This window comes from Leuresthes tenuis, unplaced genomic scaffold (genome assembly GCF_036924035.1).
Source record: "Leuresthes tenuis unplaced genomic scaffold, fLeuTen1.0.hap1 SCAF_2, whole genome shotgun sequence".
NCBI classification, from domain to species: domain Eukaryota; kingdom Metazoa; phylum Chordata; class Actinopteri; order Atheriniformes; family Atherinopsidae; genus Leuresthes; species Leuresthes tenuis.
This window is the reverse complement of record NW_027325356.1, coordinates 19,370,953-19,398,817: the sequence shown is the minus strand read 5'-3', so window position 1 is coordinate 19,398,817 and position 27,865 is coordinate 19,370,953. Positions and strand designations below refer to the sequence as shown.

The window sequence follows — 27,865 nt, the reverse complement described above, 5'->3', positions numbered from 1 at the left end:
GAATTTAAACGTTACTTAACGAGGTGCCTCTCCGAGGAACGTGGTGGCTTTAAAAGTTCATTTCATGTTGAATGTCTCCAATTTTTGAATAACATAGCTGCCAATGCATGACCCACTAATACAAATAACCTCTTTATTTACTATTAAACTGCCCCTAGCTGGGTGATGTCACTGAGATTGGATTATAATCATTTGTAGTGTGGACTTGTTACGTGAGCGTATTTGCCTCAATTTCTTCAGTCTTCCGAGACAGGGCCGTTCGCAGCCTTTTCGGTGGATGTTTATTGGAGGGTTTAAAGGAGGCGCTGCACGGAATTATCACCTGCAGGACAAATCTGTGCTAACAACACCCCAGCAAATAGCAGCAATCCCTGTAGTCCACATTTACATAACATCTCAGGCCGTGGGGAGGTTGTGTTAGGCAAATAAGCCCTCAGGGTGATAGCGAGCTGAAAGGGAGTGTGACGCCTTTACGTCACACTTATAGGAAATGGTTAATGATGGTGTAAGATTTCCCTTTTTGATAAGTTTGTATGAGAGGTGAAAAAGCAACCTTTTATCTAAACTGAACCAAAGTGAATGAAGGGCTCAGAAAGTTTGAACCTGGAACAAAGCGAACTCCATCTGCTGAGCAAGATCTTTCCACCAACTCCTGAAGCTGCTAAATGAACCTCGCAGAGATTACTTTGCAAAACAAATAGCAGCCTATAGGCTTCATTAGAACATTGGGCCTCAGAAGTCTGTTTCCCCAAAGGATACATTTCTAAATCCTTCTACAAAATGCGTAATTTAAAACTGGCCTGATGTTAATATGCTGGATTGTTATTACTAGGTCTGCTGAGTGAACATAACCCAGTACTTAAGACAATCAGCTCCAGACTACTGTGGTAATTCGCCGCAGGGAGTTTAAGCGTGATATTTGTGTATGTAAAACTATGAATAACTATGTAAAAGCGTCAACTGTTGGTGAGTGAAAGCAACTGAAGAAACTGAGTGCACCGGGAGTGTGAGGTGGGTGGGGTGGAAGTGTTCCTCCTTCTTAACACGCATGGCTGAGGTCGTTTATGTAAATGCTTGAATTTAATTTTCAAAAGGACAGCCCTTTCCTCTGCCCAATGAAAATGAACCGCGGCCGACACCTGGCTATAAACCCAGGAAGGAACCCAAAACCCCAATCAGAAATCTGCTGAAAAAACCCTGAGAGGCGCAGCACGCAGACAGACGAGCGGAGAGACGGCCGTGATGACTTCCAGTAAGATCGAGATCCCCGGAGAGGTGAAGAGCGACCCCGCTGCTCTCATGGCATCCCTCCAGCTGATGCCCTCACCGGTGCCCAACCCGGAGATCAAGTACACAAAGGTTTGTAAATCTCCACACTCCGCAGCCGACGGATCACAGTTCACTTTCCGACTGCATGCGAAGGTCTGCACTGAAAACCTGTCAGAGCTATCCTGAGTTTGTGCGTCAGCTCCCACGGCACGCGGACAAACTTCTACCCGACAGGACATTTAAACTTAAAACTCAGCTTTTAGCTCAGCTGATCTGCTTCAGATCAGCCACGGTGACGAGTGCACGGTGTAGTCGTATGACTTTTAGTACTTTTTTCCTTGACTTTTTCCCCTCTTTTTTTTTTCTTTTTTTTTTTTTAGCGTTCGCACGTGCTCAGTGCAGATCATCATTATATCATCAATAACGCCTGCGAAGTATTTTAAGTCAGCAAACTAAGTGCAAGCCTTAACAGACAGAGCACCTTTATGGAGAATAAAGTTGTTTCTCTGTTCACTTAAAAAACACACACTTTATTTGTTAACCTAAATAAAACGCTCTCCAGGATTTTCACTTTTTTTTTTTTTACGTAACACCACCGTTGCACAGATCTGGTAAAACGATAAAGTCTAATAATTGATGCTTCTAATTGAAGGTGTTTAATAACGTTTAATGTTTAAAGGGTGTGTCCGCGTTTTAATAAACGCGGCGAGTGAAGTGCTGGTGAAAATTACAACAATGAGTCACGTGGTCTCACTGTTAATGTTATTTTATGTTTATTACACATTGCAGCTTTGGTGAACACACAGGCCGACGTAATTTCAGGTTATTGCGTGGGAAACCAATTCATAAAATGCCATTTTTATAGGTCTATAAAGAAAGTAACTCAAAGGTCACTTATAAAACTGCCCGATTAAAACTGTAAAATTGGAATGAAAACTTTGTCTGTCTTTCATTTTATTCCCATTATGATTGCATGTGCTTTTATTATACTTAGTCATTTCATTTACTGTGATTGCAGTGGATCTCATTAATAGTTGGCCTGAGTAGGAGGGGAAAAAAGGGGAAATATAACCAAAATCCTCCCTGCCTGCTCTTTGAGTATTTGATTTTAATGACATTAGTGATGACAACCCACTCAGGTTTGTCAGGTCCAAAAAATTCTCAAGTCTTATGATTTGAATCAGGCATTGTCTCATTATTACACAACACAACGCTGGTTTAGTGGATAAATTGTTTGGGATTAAAATGCATGTTGTCAGAGATGTGTTCTCAGGGTTGGACTGTTCTGCAGGCAGAAGTGTGTGGGTGGAAGAAAAGAGATTCAGAAACAGCTGGAGAAAGAAAAATGAGTCAAATAAAATACTTTATTTGATTCATGGTATAAATCATAATGAAAATAGAATAAAAATCCTACAACCCATAGGGACGCACTAAAGCATCAAGGAGAGCAGCAGTTTATGTATTAGTATGGAAATTCTTCAAAAGAAAAAGAGAAACATGAAAAAAAAGGTCATGAAAATGTCTTTGTTTCTTTAATGATCACATTTTTTTTTATTTGTTTTATTTTAGCCATTATTTAACCAGGTCAGCCCCATTGAGACACAATGATTTCTTTCCCAAGGGAAGCCTGAACTGCCCTTACTTATTTTTTTTTCACTCAGTGCAAACCCTGAAATGCACCTTGAAGTAAATTCTCTTCTTCGGTTTTTGATCATGTCCTTCCGTCTCAGCCTCTTTAAATGAACTTTAGTTTGAGGTCTGATCATCAGTCAGGATACAGCCTCATGCAGTTTGTTGCCACCAAAACGGTCCTCTAGCTGCAGAACAAGTGTTTTTATGATTGCAAGATGAAAGGGCACATCTCATAAAGATCATATTAATGGTAGTGTGGTGGAAGTTCATTCACTGCTATAATTGCTCTGTGTTAACATGTAACTGTGTTTTAAGTGCAAAGGGCACGCTGCTGTTGCACTGCATAGAGGATGGTGCATGTTGTATGGGCTCTGGTGGTGGAAGCGTTTCATTCTCTCACCCTGCAGAGTGTTAGTTAAAAGAGTGGAAACAACGGTGTACATGAGGAAATTTAGGGAGCGACTTGGTGAATTAACCCCCAGGAATTTGGATCATCCAGTCTCTGTTGGCTTGGTGGACATAGGGGGCAGAAGGGCCCTGATTTATGGGCACCCCTGGCGTGGGCTCTCCTCACACCCTGTTCCTTTTCTCCACCCTGCTGACTGCACGGGAAACAGCCTGCATTGTTCGCTGATACCGGCTTTTTTTTAATGCAGATATCATTTTTACGTTGGTATCCACAGTATATATCCATCTTTTTTTGCAATATAAAAGTAACATTGAGCTTTTTATAACGCAGTAAGAATTTTAAAGTGTTGTCATTTTCCATATCAATGAGACGGTGACTTTTTTGTTGTAATGCAAGGAATACATGAGATGACCCTTCAGACAGAGATACCGCTGATACATAATCATGTCTTGACACACGTCCTTCTACAGCAGGGAAAGATTAAAAAAGCGATTATTGCATTTGAGGCTTTGCCCCTTGTCCTTTTTACTGGCTCATGAACTGCTCACCTTTCAAAGACACGTTGTGTATAATTTCTCTATTCTAAAGAAAATGAGATCTGCCATTAGTTGATGATAATTTGAAGTCTTAGTACAAACTCTCTATTGTAGCCACGACGATTAGAAGGAGTGTTTTCTCCCTGTCCCCTACCCCCACATTTCTGTCACGAGAAGGATCCAACAGCTGGGTTAGAAGACAGAAACAGTTTAAAGGTTGATAGGACAACAAAGGAAGCCATAAATATTAGAGCGATGATAGCTATTTATTGATGTTTTTCACTTGTGGCAGGAGTGAAGAAGAGAGAGTTGTATGAATAATTCAGGAGAAAGTTCTGCTCTTTTTTAGCAGGTGATACTTCTGGCCTTTGTGGTTTTTCACACTGTTCAGTGATAATGAGTTGTTAAACCAAACACTCACTGGGATGAATTTAACAATAGTGGAAATGAGACGCAGGACTTTGCTGCTTTTTTCTTTTGAGAACACAGTCTCTTAGTCTTTTTATTCTTTTTATTTCGGCTCGTGCTAAAAGTTGGCTCACGCTGTGTCTTTGATTTTTTTTTTTTTAATAGTAGCACGTTTTGTAAACTTTTTTAAACAGCCAGAATGTTCCACAAAAGTTAATGTAAAGCTTCCATTTTACTTGCTTGATTGATGAAAATGTTTGTTTAAAAGAAAACTGTACTGGTTTTATTGTAGTTCTAATGGGATAATAACACCGAGAGAACTCACAGGCACTAGATTGAAGGCTCAGATTTGGTGGCCTTGTTCACTGTGTGAGTTACAGATCTCTTAATCTAATCAAAAGTTATACATTTTCTTTGTTGCTTTGCTCATGGTGGCAATAGTGCACTTTCACCATAGGAACCCATGCAGATTATCTCTGCTGAGGACCTGTGTATTTGTAAAGCAGTCTATGCAGAGACATCCTCTCAGTTTGGATGAAGAGGAGGCTCCATCAATCTGTCACTGATTGAGATAGTACAGATGGAGGCTTGGGGCTCCCCAATGTTAGGTGCTGTCCACCGGGGTGTAAATTATGACCCTGTCTCACTGTGTGGGTTAGTGGCCCTGCCTCGCCAGAGCCTGACCTGCAGTCCTGGTGTTTTTCACTTCAAAACCACCATCTTACTGCGATCAAGATCAAACAGAACCAAAGTTAGAGGATACTGTGCAACTAAATGATTTATCACAACGAGCACAGCAAGAACCCCTCCCTCCCTTCTTTGCCTCTGCTTACACAACCTCCTTGTTCGCACACACATGGCCACATACTCTCTAGCACACATCTCTTTGATTGTGACAGGGAAAGTGTGCACCGCCATTAATGTGTCCGTTGGTGTGAAATGCCTACTTGTGCAGCAAGTGTAAATTATCATCTTAGCAGACACGTCAACATCGTGTCCCCTGTCTCTTAATCACTGTTTAAGGAAGAGCAGTGACAGCGAGGTTACCCCGTTAACTCCCCATACTTTCAATGTTCAGCCCTCCTGACAAAGAACGTGTAAATCCATTCGGTGTCATTGTAAAGAACAGTTGGCTTCATAAATCTGTTGGAGTAGGCTCTTTCTCCAGCGACCACTAAGACCCGGCAGAGACAGAAATGCTTTCCTTGGTGTTTATTTGTCTGTGAAAAAGCATGACATTTCTTTACAAATCACTTCCCCTTCGTCTGGTGACCTCCTGACTAAAACTATGTAAAAATGTCCTTTAAACACTCCCTTGACCTGAGGTTTGAAGAATGGTAAATACACAGGAAACTCGTCAAACCTCAACGTCAGTATTTAGTGGAGAAGTCAGTTTTCACTGTTGATCCTTGAAAATGAAAGTGGAGTTTTTCTCTGTCTTCTATTTGGGTTGTAGCTTAAGTTCTGGTATATTTAGTGAAGTAAATATTAGATCTGCTGAAAGGATTCAGAAACCTTGGTTAACAGCCACAAAAATCAATTTTGGGATATTCAAAACCATAAATAGAGCTGAAAAGGAAGCAGTTTGAATTTAATTTCTCACATAACTTTGGAGGAGAGATGAGCAGCTTTAACCCGTCGCCCACACATACTGACGAGACAAAGATGTTTGCCAGTCAGTGACAGCGAGGTCGCCCTTTCCAAAATGCAAAAGAGCGGGGTGGCATTGTCTGTGGGTGTGTGACTGAAAAACATGAAGGCTCCATGGTGTCAGACATGTGGAGAGGAGTAGGAGAAAAAACACCAGCTGCTCACCACTTTCACATACTCTCCTCACTTGCAACAGTAGTAATTATTAGACTTTTGAAACCAATCCAGAGGCAGAAAGGAAATAGAGGTCCTGCGATAGGGGAGGATATGAAACTTCCTGCACAGACAAGTGTTGCAGGTGCCTGTAGGATTCGTCTGGCTGTGGAATCTGTGTATAAACACACACGTATATAAACCCTCACACACACACAGACACGCACACACACACACACACACACACAAAGACACACACACTTTTAATCCTGCCCCCATCGTCCTGCTTTAGAAAATAAGAGGAGGCCCTTACAAATTCCTTCAGCCATTAGCATCTGAGCTGTGAGAAGAAGCAAAGAGCCAAACAGATGTTTTGTTGGCAACAAAAAAGTAGTTTGGCATCTCCTACTTCCTATTACAATACACTCTGAAAAAATTAATGGTCACAAATATCACGCAATGTTTAGCTAATAAGAACGATAGTCTCCTTTTATTTTATTATAGTTTTTCTAAAAGTTTTTGTTGGGCGGTGGGGGGGGACTCAGGAAGCAATTCACTGCTGATCTGAAATGTGTAACGAACAAAAAGAAAGCCATTTTAACATCTTATCTCATCTTTTCACTAAACCCGTGGCGAAGCACACGCTGGATGATGTGACTGACACACAGAAAAGCATGGGAGCTGCTAAATGTTTGCAGCTGCCCTGTGACCCATGCACAAAGTCTTGACCTATATGCTTACTGCTTGGCTCTCATCGACATCAGGCCTCCTCATTTCGAGAGAGGCATCAGATATCACAGCTTAACGTCAGTGTTAATGCCTGCTCAAATGAATGAAACAGCTACAAAAAAAAAGAGAGAGAGATCATTCATAACTTTTTCACACCTGAAATTTAAAAGAATATGTAGAATAAGTGAAAAAATGGCTCACTTGTAAGAGAAGAAGATTGTGTTGTGCAGTTTCTGGACACCGTGTTACTTCTAAGTTCTGAGTGAAAGCACAGACTTTCATAAACACGAAACTTTCATGTGAAGCGATAGTAATGACCCCGCAGGGAATGGGAAAGAAAACATAATTTGTCATTTGAAAATGTGGACCCTTGCACTTGTTTTTTCATCCTTGCGTTCTTTGCCCGTTGTCCAAATGATCCTAAAAGCAATTTTAAGAAACCTTGAGAGTTGATTTACAACTCTGGCCTGTCATCTTAATCAAGTCTCTCAATGGAACGAGACAAAAGTCTAACACCAGCCTGAGCCCAGCGAGAGGGCCGAGCCAAGCGGCGGCTGACAGTTGTCCTTTTTTGGCCGTGATTTAGGTGGGGCCTGCTTCACTGTTCTCGTGCTTCATCCCTTCTCCTTTTAGCAGCATCTAGTGAGAAGGGGTTACGCCATGCATAAAGCTACCCATGGTCTGCATTCTTGCTCGGACTGTTGAGACTGTCAGGGGGCTCCCCTGATTTAGGGCAACCCACTTCAGTGGCCCCTATAAATTTAAAAACTAATTCAGTGCTCTGCAGGACTTTTTGTTTTCGTAGCGGGCCCTTTGCTCCTTATCGTTACTGACAATTTTATGAAGTGCTCCTAATGAGCAGCAGATTAAAAGCGGCCTCTGATGGAGGGCGCCTGAGATTACATAGGCTGGTAGGGAGAGAAGTCACTACGTGCCAGTTTGGGGGTGATGAGTGCAGAGGAAATAAAGAGGAATCCATCTGTGGAGTGGTACGGAAAGATACTGAACATTTTGAATATCTGAATGCGAGTTAATCCAACGCAGTCCATATTACGAGCCAGTGAGCTGTGGGAATGATAAGGAGGGAGGCCGAGTGATTTGTGGCTCCAACAGTTTTTAGACACCTTGGCATTTTCTTTTATACCAGCCTGTGAGTAAACAGAGCTAACAGTTTACAGACAATTACATAGTACTTAGAGCTCGGTGTTTATGGAGGTAAACATGTTGGAGAGTTTAGGGAGGCTGAAGCCAGTGGGATACTTGAACCCTGCTCTCTGGTTTGCTCTCAGTGCAGAGTAGAAGGATGGTAAGAGCATATGTATACACAGTGGGATTTGTGCCAGCAGATGTTCTTCTTGCACTCTATCTATCAGACAGACTGACAGCCATTAAAAACAGTGTGTGAGCAGTCCGCCTAATGAATCTAAACATGTCAGTGAGGAAGAGGATTCTTCATTGCCATCTTAACAGACACACCTTGCATTTTGTTCCATCTTTCATCAGTGCACGAAGTCTTTCTGTGGCATAATTTGAAGTTTTGTAATAGTGTAAACATTTATTTTTCTGTTGCCCTTGATAGAAGCTGAATAGGCTCTGTTTTGAATCCCAGGCGGTTGTTTAACGGAAGACTTGCTTTAACGCATCACAGAAACCAAGCGCAGCACGTGTTTTATGATCTCGTAAACGAGCAGAGATGTTGTGAAACGTGTGTCTTTGTCCTTGGGGGTGGGGAGGTGGGTGGGGGTATGGTGCCTGATAGGGATTTATCCCCCCCACCCCACCGCAACGTACACACACACACCTACCCACCCCCCTTTGTCTGGATGGTGGAGCACTCCCCAGAGAGCAATGCTGGACAGGCAGGAATCTCTGTCCAGATTTCCAGAGATTCTCCCATATCGCTTACACAAGAGCCTGGACATACTGGGCCTACTGCCTGAGATTTGTTAGTCTTTCACCCTCTACATGTCTGTCACTACAGGCCAAAATGGTGTAATGAAGGAATTACTTAAGGTGGCATGAATATTTAGCAATAAAAACACAAATCACTATCTCCTAATTTCACTCAGTATTTGCAAATGATGTGTTAGTAGTTGAATTAATTCAGTTTTCAACAACATACAGTATGTATGATTCTAATAATCTTTGGATATGACTACAAAGGGAAACTTTTCTTGGCAGATTTTCATCAACAATGAGTGGCAGGACTCTGTCAGTGGGAAGGTCTTTCCTGTCTACAACCCGGCTACTGGAGAGCAGATCTGTGAGGTCCAGGAGGCAGATAAGGTAAATACTCCACACAGAAGGTTTCAGTGTTGGAAGAAACTTTCACAGAATTTGAAATAACAAATAATCTAAATATTTTATTACAGTCCACAACTCACACTTCAATATCTTATGTGCTGTCAGTAAAACTATAACTAATGTACTGAAAGTACATTTTGTAATTATTATGTAAATTTATCCTGGTTAGTTTGATGTTAGCATGATTTTGCATCATGATTATGGCATTATGCTTTTGTAAGAACACACACATATATAAACTCTCACACACACAACCTTAATTGTGCCCCATGCTAGATAAAAAATGGCCTAAACTGCCAGATTAAATGTACCTCAATATTTTTGTCCATTGGATAGTTTAGTAAAATGCAGAATTATTTTTTAAAATCTTTTTATCAATACAACTTAAAACCGTGTTCTCTACAGCAGAAGTGTGGACCGAGGCTTCTTTATTTAGTCAATATTCACACAGTTGTGCTCCGTAGTAAACATATACTCATCCTGCTGCTGTGGAGAAACAGTTTCCATTAGTATAGGGCACAGCAGCACAGTGACGATTATTTGAAATCTTTCTTTATCTTGAAGGCTGACGTTGATAAAGCGGTGCAGGCCGCTAGCCTGGCCTTTTCTTTGGGCTCTGTTTGGCGGAAAATGGATGCATCTGAGAGAGGACGACTGCTGGCCAAACTGGCTGACCTGGTGGAGAGGGACAGTGTGTATCTAGCAGTAAGTGGATGAATGCTCTGAACTTTTAATTGATATGAGCGAGATTTATTTGAGTTTCAGTCTAACAGTCTTTCTGAAGATTCAGTCCTCACTGCACTGAATTTATTCTATGAGCATTCTTCATGTCTGACTTTATGTTTTTATATAATTTTATCCCGATTAACATTTTTGTTTCCCAACTATTCTGATTTGATGGCTTCTGCAAAGCTCTCTTGGTCTCCTTCGTGTTTGAAAATACAAATATTTGCTTTGCTTTAAAGAGAACTGTGGAGCTGTATTTGTAGTTTAATGTTATCTTGGTGTCACATTTCACCCATGGGTGAGTGTAAAGGATGGAACAGTTTGGAATTATGTGAAGATCACAAGGTTATATCACATTTTTCTCAAACATCTCCCTCATCTCTCTTCAGACTATTGAGTCGCTGAACAGTGGGAAGCCTTTCCTGCCTACCCTGTTTGTCGACCTCCAAGGAACTATAAAGACTCTGAGATACTTTGCTGGATATGCAGACAAGATCCACGGCAACACCATTCCAATGGGTAAGAGCCCCTTTTGAGTACTACATCCGACTTTATCACCAAATTAGTGATGAGACACATTTGTCATTTCAGAGATAAATGTGGACCTTATGTTGAGATAAAGTTATCAGAAATTAATTTAGAAGTTAAGCTAAATATGAATAAATATCAAATACCAAAAGTTGTTCGCATAATTTGATTTTCAATTTAGTTTTTTTTCTGTCACGTATTCAACTTGACGCGTCAGTTCAGTCAACATATACATACCGAACATGCGTTAACAGATTTTTTTCATGGCCTCTTGGGTGCAGCAGAATCATAACACTGATATATTTAAAGGTGAAACATTGCAGATAAATCCATTTTTTTCACAGTTTTTTACTTTCACTTTTTATGCAAATCAATAAATAGCTGATCAGATAAAATACTTACTTTCACATTTAAGCGTGAGATATCATAAAACTTGCATCACAGAAAAAGGTTCAACTGACTAATCTTCATTGACTGATTTAGATCAGAATTGAAAATGTTTTTGTTTCTGGTGATTTAAAACATTTTCTGATTTACGGAGGGATGAAACAGGATAGGCAAAATCCTCACGGAAAAAAAAAATCTAAATTTAATGTGTCAACAAAATGAAGCAAGAATATAAAACATGTTTTTTGAATGTTAGACTGGTGTCCTTAAAATACAATCAGTGCACTTTTCCAAGAGGTTAATGTAATGAGAGTATAATGAATTTCAGGATATGGAACGCTTTAATGCTACTAACAAAAAAAAAAGAAAAAAAGAAAGCAAACCTTATGTAAGAGTGAATTGTCAAGTCAGATACAGAAACTTTAGTCATGATTAAGTGTGAAGGGTGAATCCCACAGTCTCACTGGCTGAGGAAAGAAACTGATCCTAAGTCAGTTGGTACAACACTTCTGTATCACTTTCCCGACGATAGCATGGTGAGCCAGCTGTGGCTGAGATGAGTTTTTTTCTTTTAGTATCTTTGTTTTTAGGCCCTGTGCAGATGCTTCACCTAAGTGATCTCACTGATGCTTGGTAGATGGGCATTAAAAAATGCCTTTGGCAGTTATCTATCCTTCCTCTATCTAGCTAACCAAACATGCCAGTCTGTTATGTTTCCAGCTGGGAAGTACCTTTTGCAGTAGAGTTTAGCGCTATAAAGTTTCCTTTAGGAAGTAAAGTTGTTTCTAACATTTCTTAGGCTTTCCCAGGGCTGAGATGTGATGACCATGACATGTTCTTTCTAAAATGAATTACCAACAACCCAAAACTATTCCCCTCCTCAACTTCAGTCCCACTGGTGGTGAATGTTTATGTATCTGTTGCCATTGTTTTTCTAAAATCAACGTTTGGGTACATGAATTTGTGGATGTGGAGTTGCACACACTTCAAGACTGTTGACTTGATATGAATTTTTTATGACTATTTCCAATCTGACCAATGATGGTGGTGTGAGGATATTTGAAATGATATTTCAAAGAACTTGCATTACCCAATTTAATTATATTCATGTGAGTAATCATATGGGATGTTACATCATGACATCTGTTTCTAAGAGCCAGTATTACAGTCTGCTCGTTTAGAGGACCATCATTTTATTTCAAGGGCCTATTTGACGTTTGAAAACATATTACTTTTCCCATATTTTACTCATAGCTGCAGCAGCTTTTGTCACCTGTTTACCTGTCTCAAACACTGTTTTAGTTTCTGTCTCTTTAAGGACCCCCTCCTAAAATTCCCATTCTGCTCTGATTGGGATCGGCTGTTCGATCCAAAATAGCGGACTGCATGCCCGCTGGTCATTCTTTATTTGAGGAGTGCCAAACTATCCATTAGGCAGTCATTATGCAAATAGATTTCCCGTGATGTCATTACGTGAAAGAGGAGAAACCTTTAAGACAAATGAGGTGTTTCAGGCAGTTAAGTAGCAATGTCTTCTTTGGGAAGATGTAAATTCCTTTGGTTTGATAACTCTTTGGACTCTTTGTCTGTACAGAAATCTTACTGTAAAAAGCAGAATGAAACTTAGGAAAAATCATTGTTTAAATGTCAAACATCTACTCCAATTTACCTGTTTTGTTTTCTGTTACATAGATATTACAAGCTTGTCAGCGACTGGTTAGCTTGTTGTCACATCCAAGAATGCCAACTACTTTGAGTCAAATAATTATTAATCGAGTCTTTCCACTGTTTTGGAGCTGGGGAAGTAGCAATGAGTGAGTGAATCAGACCAAGAAATCAGACCAAGAAAGTTATAGGTTGGAATAAACCTCAAAAGAAAAAAACACAAAGAACAGAGTGACATAAAAATGCTGCTCAGGACAGCAGGAGATTTTTCTCTGTCAAAAAAAGAACTTGATTATTTTCATCAAAGCATAGGAAACAATATTTAAATGGTGCAATTTTAAGATTTACGTAATTGTATTGGCACAAAAAAACTTTGCATAATTTCATAAATATACACAACCCATATATGGTGCCGTCTAGTACTATGTGGTATACTGATGGTTTGTGAAGAGCAGACAAGTTATGTAAGTTGTGTTTTGTATGTTAAACCATGTTGTTTTCCTAAACCTTAATCAAACTTGCTTTGGTACGAAGATAATAAATACAAGCGACAGAATTTATCACAAAGTGAAACAGTGATATTGCAGCTACAAGAAGAAAAGAGAAGCTTCCTGCCAGAGCTGAGCTCACTTCTGTATTAAAAAAAAAGTATAAATGGACACATAAGGCATTGTACGTAATCGCTGTTTCCTAAATCAGTGAAATGCCTTGATACTGTATATTACTTACAAAAATACTTGGCTTTGTAAAACCTATAAAGCTTTGTAGGAAAATAAGTCATGCTATACTTTCAGGGTTTGTAAATGTGAGCAGCTCTTTTTACACCCCACATTGTCATTCTATCAGTTGTTAGTAATAGAAAACTTGATCCGCTTTTACAAAGTTTTTGTATGGGGTTTTACAGAAACAGCACGATTACACTCAGCAAAGGAAGGTAACTAATTGGGGAACAATCCAAACACTTGTTATCCATTCATTGTTCATAGGTGGGTGCCGCCATTATCGCCCCTCTGACACAGTTAAATTTGGGGGTGTAAAAGGGGAAAGTTGGCTGTCTGTTTCAACAGGAAGAAAAAAAAAAGAATGAAAGAGGACATGGGAAACCTCCTGATACCACTGTATTGTCCCTCTCAAAGCTTCTCTTGTACACTGCTGCCAAACCAGCCACAGTGTGCATTTTCCCAGGGTTTTGCTTTAAGCTTTATTCCTCTTGTAGACTTTCAGTGGAAATAAACAGGGATATTCCTGCAGTCTGTATGATGTAAGGAATCATGTCAGGATGAGGGGCAATACATCTACATTCAACAACCCCCCCTGTTTGTCTTGCACGTTAAACTGAGATTGTGGTATTAAATTTGTATCACAGACAGTGTGACATGAATAGGGACTGTCATTATGTAGAGCACCTTTGGCTACACAGTTTGGTATCGTTTACATTGCTCATTCCAAATTGAAATCTAAGTCATTTGCAGGCGTCATAGTTTCACATAAGCCTGGCAGATACTCGAGTTTCTCCGGAAAATCTCATGTCTTTATAGATTCAGTGTGCAAACAGTGACAGTTTTAAAAGACTTTGGAATTAAGGAAAACGGTCAGCATATGGGAACCTTTACTGCAGTTTTGTGTCCATTGCTGTGCTTCTGCTGTTTCCCACTGAAAATGATTATTTGGCTTGTCATTTTCCTCTGATCATTTGAGTCCAAATGCAACATTAGGCAATCATCAGCTGACCACTGTTGTAATAAATTCATACACACATTTCGCAATATGAATTGTTTTTGTGGCGAGTGAACAAGCATGGCACACCCTCAGTAACGACCTCCTTTTACTCAAGTAATGCAAGAGGAATGAGCAAACCTTTCCAGCACGACACCCATCTCTATGACCTAAAACAGTTACACACATGTCTGTGCTGTTGGAGGCTCGAAACGTAATCTCTCACCAGCTTTAAGGAAGCAGGAATGTTGCGTGTGGATTCATTTACAAATTAACATGTTGAGTCAACAACAGCGAGGGCGTCAGGTGGTGACATTTTTCATGTGTTTGAGTTATTTTTCAAGCTTCACAGCAGAAGCTGGAAATCAGTAACCTCTTTTTTTTTTTATCTGTGTGTGTGTTTCTCCACAGATGGACAGTATCTGACATTTACCAGATACGAGCCCATTGGAGTCTGTGGACAGATTGTCCCTGTGAGTATGAGCCTTTCTTCAAGTGACACACACACATTGGACTTTAAATTTTAAAGAAAAAAGATGCTAAGGGTAATTTGGCTGAGTTTGAAAGAGAAACTGGCCTGTCTATTGGATTACATTCTACATTTTCCGGTAATTCCCTGACAATCATTGTTTATTTGGGTAAATCCTGCTGGTAAGCCCCAAAAATGACTATGCCAGTGAGTTTGAGTAATGAGGAATGAGAAGTGAGAAGCACAAGAGTGAGGGGAGGGATTTAGCATGGTAGGTTTGAGGGAGGGGGAATGATGAGAAAAGAGAAAAAGATCAAGGAGAAAGAGACTCTGTTGATTGTGCAAGAGTGCAGAAAGCGTGTGGTTTTGCGTTGAGCCCCATGGGCTCCTGTGTAAAGCAGAAATAACACAGGCCTGCGTGTTGTACAGTGATATGGGTCTATTGCACATGTGTTGCAATTTCCCGACTTTCTCAGAATGCTGTGGGAAGAGAAAACACTGTACAAGTGCCGAGAACATTTTCTCACTTGACTATGTTTAGACAGAGTGAAAATGAGAGTGAGTGACTTAAGAGTGATGAGTTATTGAACTTGACTGGTGACCACCCAGTGTGTCAGTTGCATGATTTTCTAGCTTGTGTGTGTGTGTTTGCTGTGCACAGTGGAACTTCCCTCTGATGATGACAGCATGGAAGCTGGGCCCTGCACTCGCATGTGGAAACACTGTCGTCCTGAAACCAGCTGAGCAGACGCCGCTCACCTGCCTCTACATAGCAGCTCTTATCAAGGAGGTAAATTTCTCTACCAACTGCAGACATTTTATTTGGAAACTCAAATGTTGGTACTTGACAAACTGAATCAGATCATTTGCAGGTGTTACTTTGTCACGAACAAAATGTTCACTATAAATTTGGCTTATACTTCATTTGGACATTGTTAGTGTAGCTTCAAAGCGACACAAAACAAATGTTAAACAAAGTGTCTCTGGTGCATTTTATCAGTCTGTATAGCTGATTTTAAATCCTGATTTTCACAAACACACATGTTTACATATTCATTCTCTCCTTATGTGCAAAACTCCAGCCACCCCCCCTTCAGAATGTGTCTTACGTCTGATAAGAAATCTGGACTTTTGCAATGGATTTCTGAGAAAGACTGTACTTTCTGCCAGGAACTCGGCTAAATGAAGTAGCAAACAGGCTGACAGAGTAGCTTGACAGTCAAACATTTTGAAGTGACCATTCATTCTCATATTTAGCAATCCTTGTATTGCAATGATGGGAATGCTTAACTGATGGCACATTGACTCCAGAACTTTCAACACACAGTAGCACATAATTCTTGGAGACTAAAATATGCAGTCAGAGTTTTAAAGGGTATCAAGGCGTCTTACTCAGATTACTCTGTCTACTCTCACTTATGCTTCTACTGTTTCTTCCTGCAACAACTCACCTTCCACAAGATGTTAGCGCAAGATTCTTGTTACGTAAAACACATGTCCATCTCTATTGGAATCCTACCAATGTTTTGTCAGAATCTGTAACATAAAACCTCATACATTAAACCATTGTGTGAATATTGTGCCATTCGTAGACCTCTATACACTATCCCACTGTAGGACGGGCTTGTATCAAACTAGTTTAGTATAACACTGAACACTACAGTTGAACCACCAAGAGACTGAACATACGGAGGACAGTTTGTAGGAATGAGTCAAGGTCGTGACAGTGTAAGCCATGAGGAATACTCAAAGAGCTCCACTTAAAGGTATTTGAACAGTGATATGATTGCTTAGCTTCGAGGAAAGTAAATCTACAAGGTTGCTTGTAATTTTCACTTCTAACTTGAATATCAGTGTAATGCAAATGCTGACACATCACAAAAGAGTGCTGACAGGCGGGACAAAGGATATAAAGTATCATCACATAATGTCATATGTAGACTTCAGCCAAGACAGTTGAGTCAACATAAAATATGATTGAAAACATTTAGAAATGTGCAGTCAATTTGAATCTAAACTCGTGGTATATGTGTAGCGGTGCAGCTGTCCACAATGTGAGTAACTTAAACAGGACAGGAACAACACACCATCACACCCTGATCTAATGAAAAGCAGTAATGTTGTACAAATTTAAGTGTCCACATCCTCCCTTTTCCCCCCGTGTCTTCCCTTGCTGCACCTCTTTTTGGAGACTATCTGTCTATGGTCATCTCCTTTTTGATGTTCTCTCTGCTTGAAGGAACGTTGGGTTGGGTCCGGATTCCCTCCACACTGCCTACAGTTATGCTTGGCTCTGCTGTCATCTCTGTTAAAACTTGTTTCCTCTCATATTGTTTTGACAGGCCGGGTTTCCACCGGGAGTCATCAATATTTTGCCAGGATATGGGCCAACAGCAGGAGCTGCAATTGCTTCGCACATGGGCATAGACAAAGTGGCTTTCACAGGATCAACTGAGGTACCTTTTTTCTCTTCTGAAGTGGCTCAGGTCAGCAGCTGCTTACTGCACTCTTTTGTCACTGAGCACAAGTGACACAGTGACCAACATGTGCAGAGCATAAGAGGAGGCTGTGTAATTAGGGGATGTTGTGTGCCTGTACTGGATTCTAAATGACAAACAAATGTGCTCTTACATAAGCTGCATACCCTGTCATTACTCCTCATGACAAGGCTCTGATTTTATCTCACACACATGTGCATATTTGCGTTGTCAAGAGTATACAAACATGTCTCTCTGAAAAACACTGCCTGTTCTCTGTTTTCCTTGAACTGTCTCCGCAATATTAATGTACATCAACAGCACTTTTCGGTTAATTTAATATCAGGATCCAGACTGGATAAAGTTTTGTAGATTTGCAGTACAGGCAAGCAGTACATGTGAAGCTTAAGGACATACCATGTTAGGTGTTGAGTGTTGTGGCCTGAACACATTCCTGAGGCTGAAGGAAAAAGCAGAGTGACAGCAGATCCCTTCTCTACAGATCATTTATAAACATCGCTCATCTCCACCAGACTACCTCCTCTGTTAAAACCATCTGCAGCAAAACTGATGGAGAATTTATTTTATGAGTTGGCCTGCCTGTATTTCACAAGTACCTTTGGTTTCTCTCGTGTTTCTTTTGATACTGGTGTTGTCTTAGAGCTAGTGTTCTTGTGTGTGCAGTGAGCAAGATCAGATAAGGCCACACAGGTACAGACATAATGGATTACTGTCAGGAGGCACAAAGACACAGCAACAAAACCAACATACAATAGCACAATAACAGATTTGTGTTAAAAACCAGAATGTGTCATATTTGTATACTGCAATTTGGTTTCCATTACTGATAGAAGTGAATGAAGCAGGTTTTACGCCATGCTTTTGTGAAGGCTCAGAAAACAATAGTGTTGGTCACTCAGTCTGTCGTTAGTTACTCAAAAAACAATTTGACAGACTGTGGTGATCCACTGTGTTTTCTTCCAAAGCCACCATGATGCACATGTTTTTGTTTCTTAATGAAATGTCTGATCAAGATTTATGCTGATAACCTTTAATTTGCTGTACGCATTTATGTCTCCATCAGTTATTTTTGCAAACAGTTGCAAGCAACACATATAAATTCAACTTAGCAAAATGTGGCGTGACAGCATCCTAACCACAAACATAGCAGAACCACATGTCTGGAAAAAAAAATCACGAGTTTCAGACAGGAGCCCTTTTCAAACAGCAGTTGCACCATATTGGTGCAAAAAAGTGCATTCTCGTTAGGCCACTGCTGTTCCCCTTTGGTAATTCACACAGATCAAACAGAAACACCTCAGTGCTGAGTATGTGCTCAGACACAACAAGCCATTATCATGGAATCAGCTGAGTGAAGGCAGCAGAGTCAGCCCCCTCAGAGTGAAGGATTTGGTTGTTTTTTAACACAGATTGATAGACGCGCTCTCCCCTCAAAGAAAACAAAACAGAGGCTTCAGGGAAGATGTTACGTGGTAAAAGTGGCTAAGAGTTAGCTTGAGCCATTGGGGTTCTATAACAACAGATTTCATAACAAGGAGAGGACAAAGTGCCCATGAAGTGGATCTTTCTCCACTTTGACTTCTGTCTTTCTTTAAAAGCAGGACAAAGCTAAAGGACCAACAACAGCACAACACAACCAAGAGCACCTCATACACAAGAACATTCCACACAATACTGAGACTGCCCCCAAGCAGCAGCAAAATGCAACACAATGTAGATATTTCATTGCAAAGGCCAAAGCATAGTGAAAGCAGAACCACATTCAAACCCTTACACACATACAGTACGCCATTTCGACTCTATGGCTATCTCTCAGCTGGCAGGACACCAATGCACAACAAGGACCATCATCCGAGAATTAATGAAAAAAACGATGGTGAAGACAGTAGCCAGAATGGCCAGCTATCAGTAACCTGAATAATTACCAAAAAGACCAGTAAGGTACTTTTTAAACGCCCTTAATATTGAAATAATAAACATTTACTGAAAAGCAATGCCCTAGTGATGACAAGAATATTTGGAGCTGGCACATAGCTGCTGGCATTGCAGTTTAGCAAACTTATTGAAACTTTTGCTGCATTGAATTCGGGAACAATGACTAGGTTCCTTAACCCTATCTAAAGCTTAAAGAAGCGTACAAAATAAATGCAAAGGACTTCTTATGATATTCAAAAATGTCTCATTTGTACCATAGTTGGTTTTCATTTTCTTCTGACTAGTCAACCACACATCTGTAAACTGTAAAAAAGGAACCAAGCAAACATGGTTTCATGTCTGACTTCTCATCATTTCGACCGTTTATTGAAATCGCAAACATTCTAAAACACATATGAGAACTCAGTGATAAAATGTGATCTCACTGGTCTCAGTATAGTCTTATCATTTAGAAAATTTAAAAATAAAACGAAATTAGAGCTGTTAGAGATTGCTGTAGGTCTTTATACAGTACTGTATGATTCAAATATCGACAGTTATTATTAGGAAACATATTAGACTAAGAAAAAAAATTCCAAGTGCCCCCCATAAGTGTCCCCTCTAACAATGGAACAGTCTTTGTTTTAATAATCTCATCCTGATTGAAGGTTTCCTTTCAGAGTGACCCTGTTTCTTTTTTTACTAGCATTCCCTGTTGTTTCATCTTATCTGGAGTCAATTACTAAGCGAACAAGGCAGTTTTGTCAGACATTGCCAATGCCCAGACAGTGAGTCAGTGAACTACAGCAGCAATGATGGGGAATTCAGGGAAGCACAGCATCTCTTCATGGAGAGGAGGCTAGTGGAATAGTTACAGGTGGATTTTAGGACCACAACTCATCCTCTTACTGAATCACATGTTTATGACTCCACACAGAGGAGTCTAGCAGCACAGCATGTTTCCTTTATCCCTGAATAAACACATGCAAACAACCCCCTTAGTCAGCCACTTTGGGTTTCTGATCAAAGACAGACAAAATGCAACAGAAACAATGCGGCCAAGCCAAGAATTGCACTGTTTTTATATAGCTTCAGGGGCAGCCACAGCACAGCAGCTGATTCTTTTTAATTGATACAGACTCTTCAAAGATGCTGAAAGAAGATAAGTCTGTTCCATGTAAGGGGTGGGGACGTTTTTGTTTGACAGTAAGAGGGGATTTTTCCACTTTATCTTCTGGTTCTCTTGGAAAATGAGGCAGGGTGTATGAGTAACAGGAAGATGAGTACTGGTTTATGAGGGAGGAGTGGGGGTTTCACAGGCTTCTTTAACTGATATTTCCCTCAGGACAGGAAAATCACCATCGTACCATGATTCTCTAACTTTCCAGAGGGTGAAATAATGTCTTTTGAATATACATCTAAACATTTCTAGAAAATATTTTTTTTCTTGTGTGGAGTTTGATCCCACTCACAAGTCAGTACAAAGTCTTATCTTATCAAGACTGGAAACTGTGGGAAAAGCTTTAATAAAATCTGTTCATGTTTTTACAAAAACAGAATGGATGCTATACACTGCTGTGTAATGCTATGAATGTAAAACATAGGCTAAAGACATATTATATATACAATACAATATTCTCTATGCAACACTGGGCTGGCTGCAGCCTCATATCTAATTTGACATCAGTTTTTCCAACCCTTGACAAAGGAGACAATTATCTGTATTTTCCTTAATGGTTATCTATTCCCATAAAGGACACTCCCAGTTGTTTTGCATGTTTTAGGCTATCAAAAGATTTGAAGCCTGCTTTACATTATAACTTGCCATTTGACAAACTCTGTGCATGTGTATTATTCAACTGCTTCCATTACTGTTGGTTTCCAGTCATAGCTTCATGGTGTGAAAACCTTGTGGGGACCCTTTAAACTTGCTTGGGCAGCTTAACATAAGTCTGAAGTCTGAAGCAAATAGCAAATAAATCATAAATCAATTTATATATAATTTATTAATTTTAATCGTGTATCTTAAACCTGTTGGAAACCTGTGCAGACGGTCAGTGACGTATTACACAATACGTTTGAGTCTGAATGAACATCTGATATCGTACAGAATGCATCTGAAAGTAGTAAAACTAATAACTACATGACTTCTGCTTGTAAAACTAAAGCGTCGTGCCTGAAAATGGCTTCCACATGTGATTCTCATCAACAAATCAGGAATGTTGGTCAAATGTATTATTTATTGTTTTTCATTTTGGTTATATGATATCATCACTCTTGATAAGGAGTGAAGTGGAAATAGGGATAATAGGAAGATAAGGAAAAGCCACAGGCAAATCCCCTGTCGTTTTCCATATGAGCACACAGGACCCGTTCATACCAAACAAAACGTCTCACAGTTGGTTGGATCACAGGACACCACCCACACACCTTGTGGTTACCTCTTCCTGCCCTTCACTGCATATCAGATGCTGTTCCAGGCTGAAACATCATTTTGTTTTCCTGTTGCTGTCTCCAAAAACCTGTAATGGATATTCATTCTGTGTGTTTGCAGAACTCATGTTTCAGCTGGCCTACCAGTGCATTCCTTGTTTGGAGCTAAGCAACCTCTTTAAGATATTTAATGGCTCCAGCTGATTTACTGATCTGGCTGCAGGCCTGTATCTCTTTGAGTAAACCTCAGATTTGTTTCCTCTGCTAGGTCGGCAAACTGATCCAAGAGGCAGCGGGGAAGAGTAACCTGAAGAGAGTAACGCTGGAGCTGGGAGGAAAGAATCCCAACATCATATTTGCTGATGCGGATTGTAAGTTTTTGAGGGATATTTAGTTTTTTACTTTGGTTCTTCGTTACCATAATTTGCTGATCTGCAACTGTCGGTATTGTTTTAGCTACTTATTCTTAGGGCCTTCATTCTTCGAATTAAAAACATCCTCAGACTCAAATCCCACAAATGGTCATAGCTTACTTTTGCAATGAAAACCTCTGGATGGATGGGTTTCATATAAATTCTAAGTGGTTCACCAAAATGGGGGTGCAGAGGCTTTCAAATGCTTTCAACAGGCGTGAGAGGGGCTCACTGAGGCCTGTAAATCAGGAGAATGGACCCTGACTCAGTCGGGTGCCTCAGCCGAGACCCATAAATCACAGGGGTCCGTTAACCCTTTGTGTGCAACAGCAGGATCCCATCTCTCAGGTGTCAGGTATCAGATTAGCAGCGAATAGCTTCAATAACGCTACACACACATAACTCTTCCCGATCACATGAACTTTTCTGTATTTGTTTTAGTCTAAATCAATGATGGATTATAAATGAGCTCACCTTAGAAATACCAGTTTAAACTTTTTCGTTTAATAAATAGCTTTGTGGTTATAAATTATCTAAATGAATAAACTGCTTTATCTGACTGTATTGATTAACTAAAATCTGCTTTTTCCTCAGTTGATCTGGCTGTGGAACAGGCACACCAGGGTGTGTTTTTCAATGCAGGTCAATGCTGCACAGCAGGCTCTCGCATCTATGTTGAGGAGCCCATATACGAGGAGTTTGTCCGCAGGAGTGTGGAGCGAGCCAAAAGGAGGATAGTTGGCAGTCCATTTGACCCCACAACTGAGCAGGGTCCACAGGTGAGCTAAACAGATCATTTAAGCAGGGGTATGCTTAGCTTTTTTTTTCTAGTTGCTGTATCTTTTTGATCACTTTCGTGTTGTCTGTTATTCGTGTATTTTTCATGTTTTGCTGTTTATCTCAACAGATCAGCCGGGAGCAGCAGAATCGCGTGTTGGAGTTCATCCAGAGTGGCATCAGCGAAGGAGCCAAGCTGGAGTGTGGAGGCAAAGCTCTGGGCTTGAAGGGGTTCTTTATTGAGCCCACTGTTTTCTCAAATGTGAAGGATGACATGCGCATTGCCAGAGAGGAGGTATGATGATGAAGCCATTTCACATGTTGTTCCTTCACTACTAATGGCATACCCCTGTAAGAGAGGGTGGTGGCTTTTATAACCGTGATTCTAGGTGAAGATAATAAGTCAAAGTTCTAATAATATCAAAGTACAATCAACTTAATATCAGAAAATACAACTGTCATTGTGCAGAATTAATCTTGAGTCACAGAAGGCCTATATTATAGTATTGTAATCTTAATATTGAGACATTAACACAGTATCAGAGGAGGCACCAGCCTGTGACCAAACAATCTACAGATCTAAACCCCGTAGGTGTCCTGCTCTGCCACCATTTTGTAATCCTGCTTTAGCATCTTTAGTGTCTCCCAACATTGCTTCCTGCTGTGGATAATGTTGAGCTCTCTCAACCTCACTTATATGTCGGTATACATGGTGTTGTTTTGCATAGCCAAATCTAACTCATGCCATTATTCTTCTTAACAAATAAATGTCAAAGTGGAGGCAAACAAACAGGAATAATGTTTAGAGTAACAAAATAAGCAGTGTAAAAGGGTCAAATCACAAATATTTCACATCAGAAACCATTTTGTCTCCGCTCGAACTCAGATTAGCTCCCTGATGTTTCGTTGCCACATATGTGTGTTTATATGATGAATCCGTTCATTCCTATGGAATCCCCATAATCTCAGATAGTTGTGTGAAAGTCCACCGTCCGTCTTATACCCATCCAGGATTTGCCCGGGTACACTGAAATACTTTAACTTTTGCTGTGGATTTTGGAGAAACCACACTGTGTGCCAGGAAGTTTGAAAAATAAAGTAGCAGAAAGGCTAACAAGCTACTAACCTTACAGTCAAACTTATCACTGAGCTTTGAACACAGTCAAGTGAAAAGTCCACAGTCGTATTTATCCAGTATTGGTAATGAAATAAAAGGAAGTTGTGAGACGTGCATGTATACCGGTTCATATATGTTTTACAATCAGATCAACCTCCTTAAACTTACTTCTCTCCTTGTATTATGACTGTCATTCTGTCCTGGCAATTTGGCAATTCCCATTCCATTGAGGTAAGTTTGTCCATGTGGAAAAAAAAAAAGAAGCATTACCTTACACTGAAACTAGGGGGCATAGTCCGTATGTCCGAATTACAGACCAGACACAAACGAGACCTGATTGCTGGAAGAGGTTCCTGCAGATGTCCAGCAAAAGTCGGTGTTTGAGATGGAGCTAATTTTAGCCACATGATTTTTTCTATTACGGTCTTTAAAGATGGATTTGAATTTAGTTGATTTAGTTTTATATGAACTTCAGAAAAAACAGCTTCAAAACCTGTCAAATACATGTAAAAACCTCCATAAAACAACGGCGAAGAAGTTGAAAACATGTGGAGGAGTGTGGGCTAAATGGGCTACAAACAAAAATATATAACTTTCACTCCACGTTTGTTCAACTTTTCACTTTTGACGAAGAATTTTGAAAAATAAATGGGATAAATATATATAATAATAATAATAATAATAAAAATATATATAACTGACATTTTACCCAAATAGATATTTTAAATTTAGGGGGGAAAAAAGGTAATTTACTTGCAAGTTAATGCAAGAAAAATATAGGAATGGATACAAAAAAGAATTTATCAATTAAATGTAGAAATACATAAAAAAAGCTCATAATTGATTCATATTCTTTTCTTTACTTCCATACGTTTCATTATTATTTCTTCTATATTTCTTCATTTATATTGATGCTTTTTACAAATATGCTCTTTAAATGGGCACTAATCTTGAATTGGAACTCAACCTTTAAAGTGCCTTGAGATGACTTTTATTGTGAATTGGCACCATATACATAAAACTGAGTTGAATAGAACTTGAATGACCTGGTTCCATAAATACAGTCTTTAAGTTTACATGTTCTGCTGTTTTCCTCCAGAAGTTCTGATGTCAGATATCAATCCCTGTATTCTACTTCTTTGCAGATTTTTGGACCAGTCCAGCAGATCATGAAGTTCAAAACTATCGAAGAAGTGATAGAAAGAGCCAACAACTCAGATTATGGCTTGGTTGCTGCTGTGTTCACCAACGACATCAACAAAGCCATGGCTATATCCACAGCCATGCAGGCCGGCACTGTCTGGTGAGTTCAGCCTGCTGTGTTTTTTTGTCAGCTGCAATCTGTAAGATTTTTCATGTGGAATATATCAAACATTTCAGTCGTCCAGAAACCGTAGACTGGCAACGTGCCTCCTAACCATCATTAAACACATTACAAGAAGTTTTCCTTCCTTTTTTTCTCACTTTGTTCCCACAACTCAAGTATTTGATGTTGAAACAGCAGAAATAATGTGCCAGTACGGAACAATAGCTCAAACCATGAACTGTTAATATAAATGGATTATTATTTTTTGTATGAATTAATGGTCTCGAATTGTAACATGTTGAGATCACTCAGAGTTGTTTTGCTTTATCTGTAATTACCAACAGATGGTTATGAATAAGGGCAGAAGTATAGCTAACATACAGTAATTGCCAGAAACGTTTTACCTCTTGTCAGACTTGACTGCTTCAGTCTGGTAGCTGAACAAACATTCATTTTTCTACTTCGCCCTTCGTCCTTGATATGTCCCAATCACCACGGTACTATCCATCGTTATGCATCCTGAACATGCAGGTACTCTGAAACTTTTTTAAGATAAATATTTCTTCTCAAATCTTAAGCCCAGCACTATTACTGCTCCATTAGTAACTTTTCACATTTTCTTCTTCCCATTCTTTTTTATGAATTTTTTGATGATTCTTCCACTGACTCTTTCCCAGGCAGCTGCAATTGAATGAATTTACAATTATACAACCTGACAATGTTCAGCTGTGCTTACTAAACAGCAAAAGAGTTATACAATCGAGTTCAGAGGCTTGCAAAAAATAGCTGCGATGATGGAAACTAATTTTGCATTCATCTTCCTAAGTGCAGCTTAAGTTACGCTAAACTTTGAAGCAAACCACAGGACTCAAATGCGTGAGAGTGATCAATGTTTTGTGTATTTTCCAGGATAAACTGCTTCAACGCTCTGAGCACGCAGTGTCCATTTGGAGGATACAAAATGTCTGGCAATGGACGTGAATTGTGAGTACAACTTGGCTGTCTGCCCACTGAATATACACAAATTAACCATAATATCACTAATACTGACTTTGTGTTTTGAAAACCTGCTTTCCAAAATTGCTTAACTTCCCATAAATCTTCTTCTAAGAGGATATTGCATTAATTCTGTTCCAAGAGAGTCCATGAGTGTATATATCATACTTCACTGCTGCTGTCAAGACAACAGTTGAGCAGCATTGTTACTATTTCCTGTTTCAGGGGAGAAAACGGCCTGAAGGAGTACTCAGAAGTGAAGACCATCACGATGAAGATGGTCACCAAGAACTCTTAAGGCAGCAACACTTTTCTGGGAGGAGGCAGTTTTATCCTCATCGCCACCTCTTGTCAGTCCGTCCACTGTGGCACACAACACCGACCATCAAATCTAGTTATCTCCATGGTAGCTACAAGCTGTTCTCACCCGCTGCCTTCAGCTCCTACTTCAACTTGGCCTTGCAGTCAGCCTTTCCCTGTCCAGCTATCTCCAGGTATCAACTGGCAACCACTGAACTACCCTCCTCTCAGTTTACCTCCTCCACTAACTACACTAAAGCACTCACAAAGACGATTAGGGAGGCTGCTCTGACTGCAACACCCAATATCAACAACCTGCCCAGCCACTACACCCTGATCCACTCCCCAGATGCTGGATGCTCAGAGACTCAGTCACCGCACTTTGCAATAAGCCCTTTACTAGCTACTTGTTCTGTGCAGTTCTTCTTTGTACTGTGCGGTATGATTGTCAAAACCTCATGTGTCATCATCTTCATAGAGCTTATGCAAGTACGTCAGCTCATTCAAGACCACTGATGTTGTCAGCCTCAGACATGAATGGATGAAATGTTAATTCAGAATTAAAATTGATTTCTAATTGTCTTTGTTTATATTTTAGCTCATATGACTTAACACTGTATGTAAACCTTTGACCGACGTAAACGTGAAAGATTTTAAACTCTTAAAAGCATGTTACTCTTACCTGCTAAAAGAGGAGTAGATGTATTTTAAACTTTATGTAACTGATTCTCATTGATGTCCATCTATGTTTATGTTTATGTTTATACAATCATATGCTATAAAATTATAAAATGACTGTAGTTTTTTTTTTTTTTCAGTAAAACATTCTTTCCTGGACAACTTTTGAGTGTTTACTACATGATTGGAGCTCAATACTGACAGTCCAGCTGTTAAGTTGCTCATGAGGTTTCTCTCTTCACAATCACAGATTTACTTACTCCTCTCACTTTTACAGCAGTCAGGCATCATTTCACAAACCAAATGCATTTATTGCAAAGAAAACAAAAATTCAACTGGGTCAGTACAAAGTTCTCCACAGAATGCACTTCACCACCCACATGATGTACCATATGGGCTTCACAAACAGCAGTACTTGTTCTCAAGAAACAACCCCTAACATGAACTCTGGCTCTCAATTGGGTGTTATGAAAGAGCTTTCCGACATCTCCCAACAACATCTCTCAAGATTTGTTAAAACAGCATCAATGGTGGCCAAGACAACTGTCTTACTGAACTGGTAAGACTAGAAAAAAAGACCAAAACAAAAAAGGCACCAGCTCAGCGGGTTAAGAGACCATGCAAACCTGCAGAGAATTACATCAACCCTAAAGGACAATGTGATGTCTTTTCATAACACCTGTGCTCCTCTCATGCAGCTAATCCAGTACAGGTCACATTTCACATTAATCAGCCGGGAGAAAAAACCCTTTTATCAAGTGTATGACAGAGCATGTTTCACACCCAGAGTACAGGCATGAAAGTAAAATAAGTGGAAAAAATGGATGTCTCACAAAGTGCACTTTATAATCC

General features: G+C 39.8%; 1 protein-coding gene across 1 annotated transcript; it reads left to right on the top strand.

Moving 5' to 3' along the window:
• Window positions 1-1,096: 1,096 nt before the first annotated feature.
• aldh1a2 (aldehyde dehydrogenase 1 family, member A2) lies at window positions 1,097-27,151 on the top strand. Its single transcript, XM_072380535.1, has 13 exons — window positions 1,097-1,359; window positions 8,968-9,072; window positions 9,655-9,795; window positions 10,206-10,335; window positions 14,524-14,585; window positions 15,243-15,371; window positions 16,924-17,037; window positions 21,695-21,797; window positions 22,434-22,618; window positions 22,747-22,911; window positions 24,879-25,036; window positions 25,949-26,023; window positions 26,261-27,151. The coding sequence occupies exons 1-13, from the start codon at window positions 1,243-1,245 to the stop codon at window positions 26,331-26,333; spliced, it is 1,557 nt and encodes a 518-aa protein (XP_072236636.1). The 5' UTR covers window positions 1,097-1,242; the 3' UTR covers window positions 26,334-27,151.
• Window positions 27,152-27,865: the final 714 nt, after the last annotated feature.

Excerpts from the sequence above, each read along its gene's own strand:
- aldh1a2 (XM_072380535.1), top strand. The coding sequence starts at position 1,243 with ATGACTTCCAGTAAGATCGAGATCCCCGGAGAGGTGAAGAGCGACCCC. Across the intron at positions 1,360-8,967 it reads CGGAGATCAAGTACACAAAG|ATTTTCATCAACAATGAGTG; the intron begins GTTTGTAAATCT and ends TTTTCTTGGCAG. Across the intron at positions 22,912-24,878 it reads TGCGCATTGCCAGAGAGGAG|ATTTTTGGACCAGTCCAGCA; the intron begins GTATGATGATGA and ends ACTTCTTTGCAG.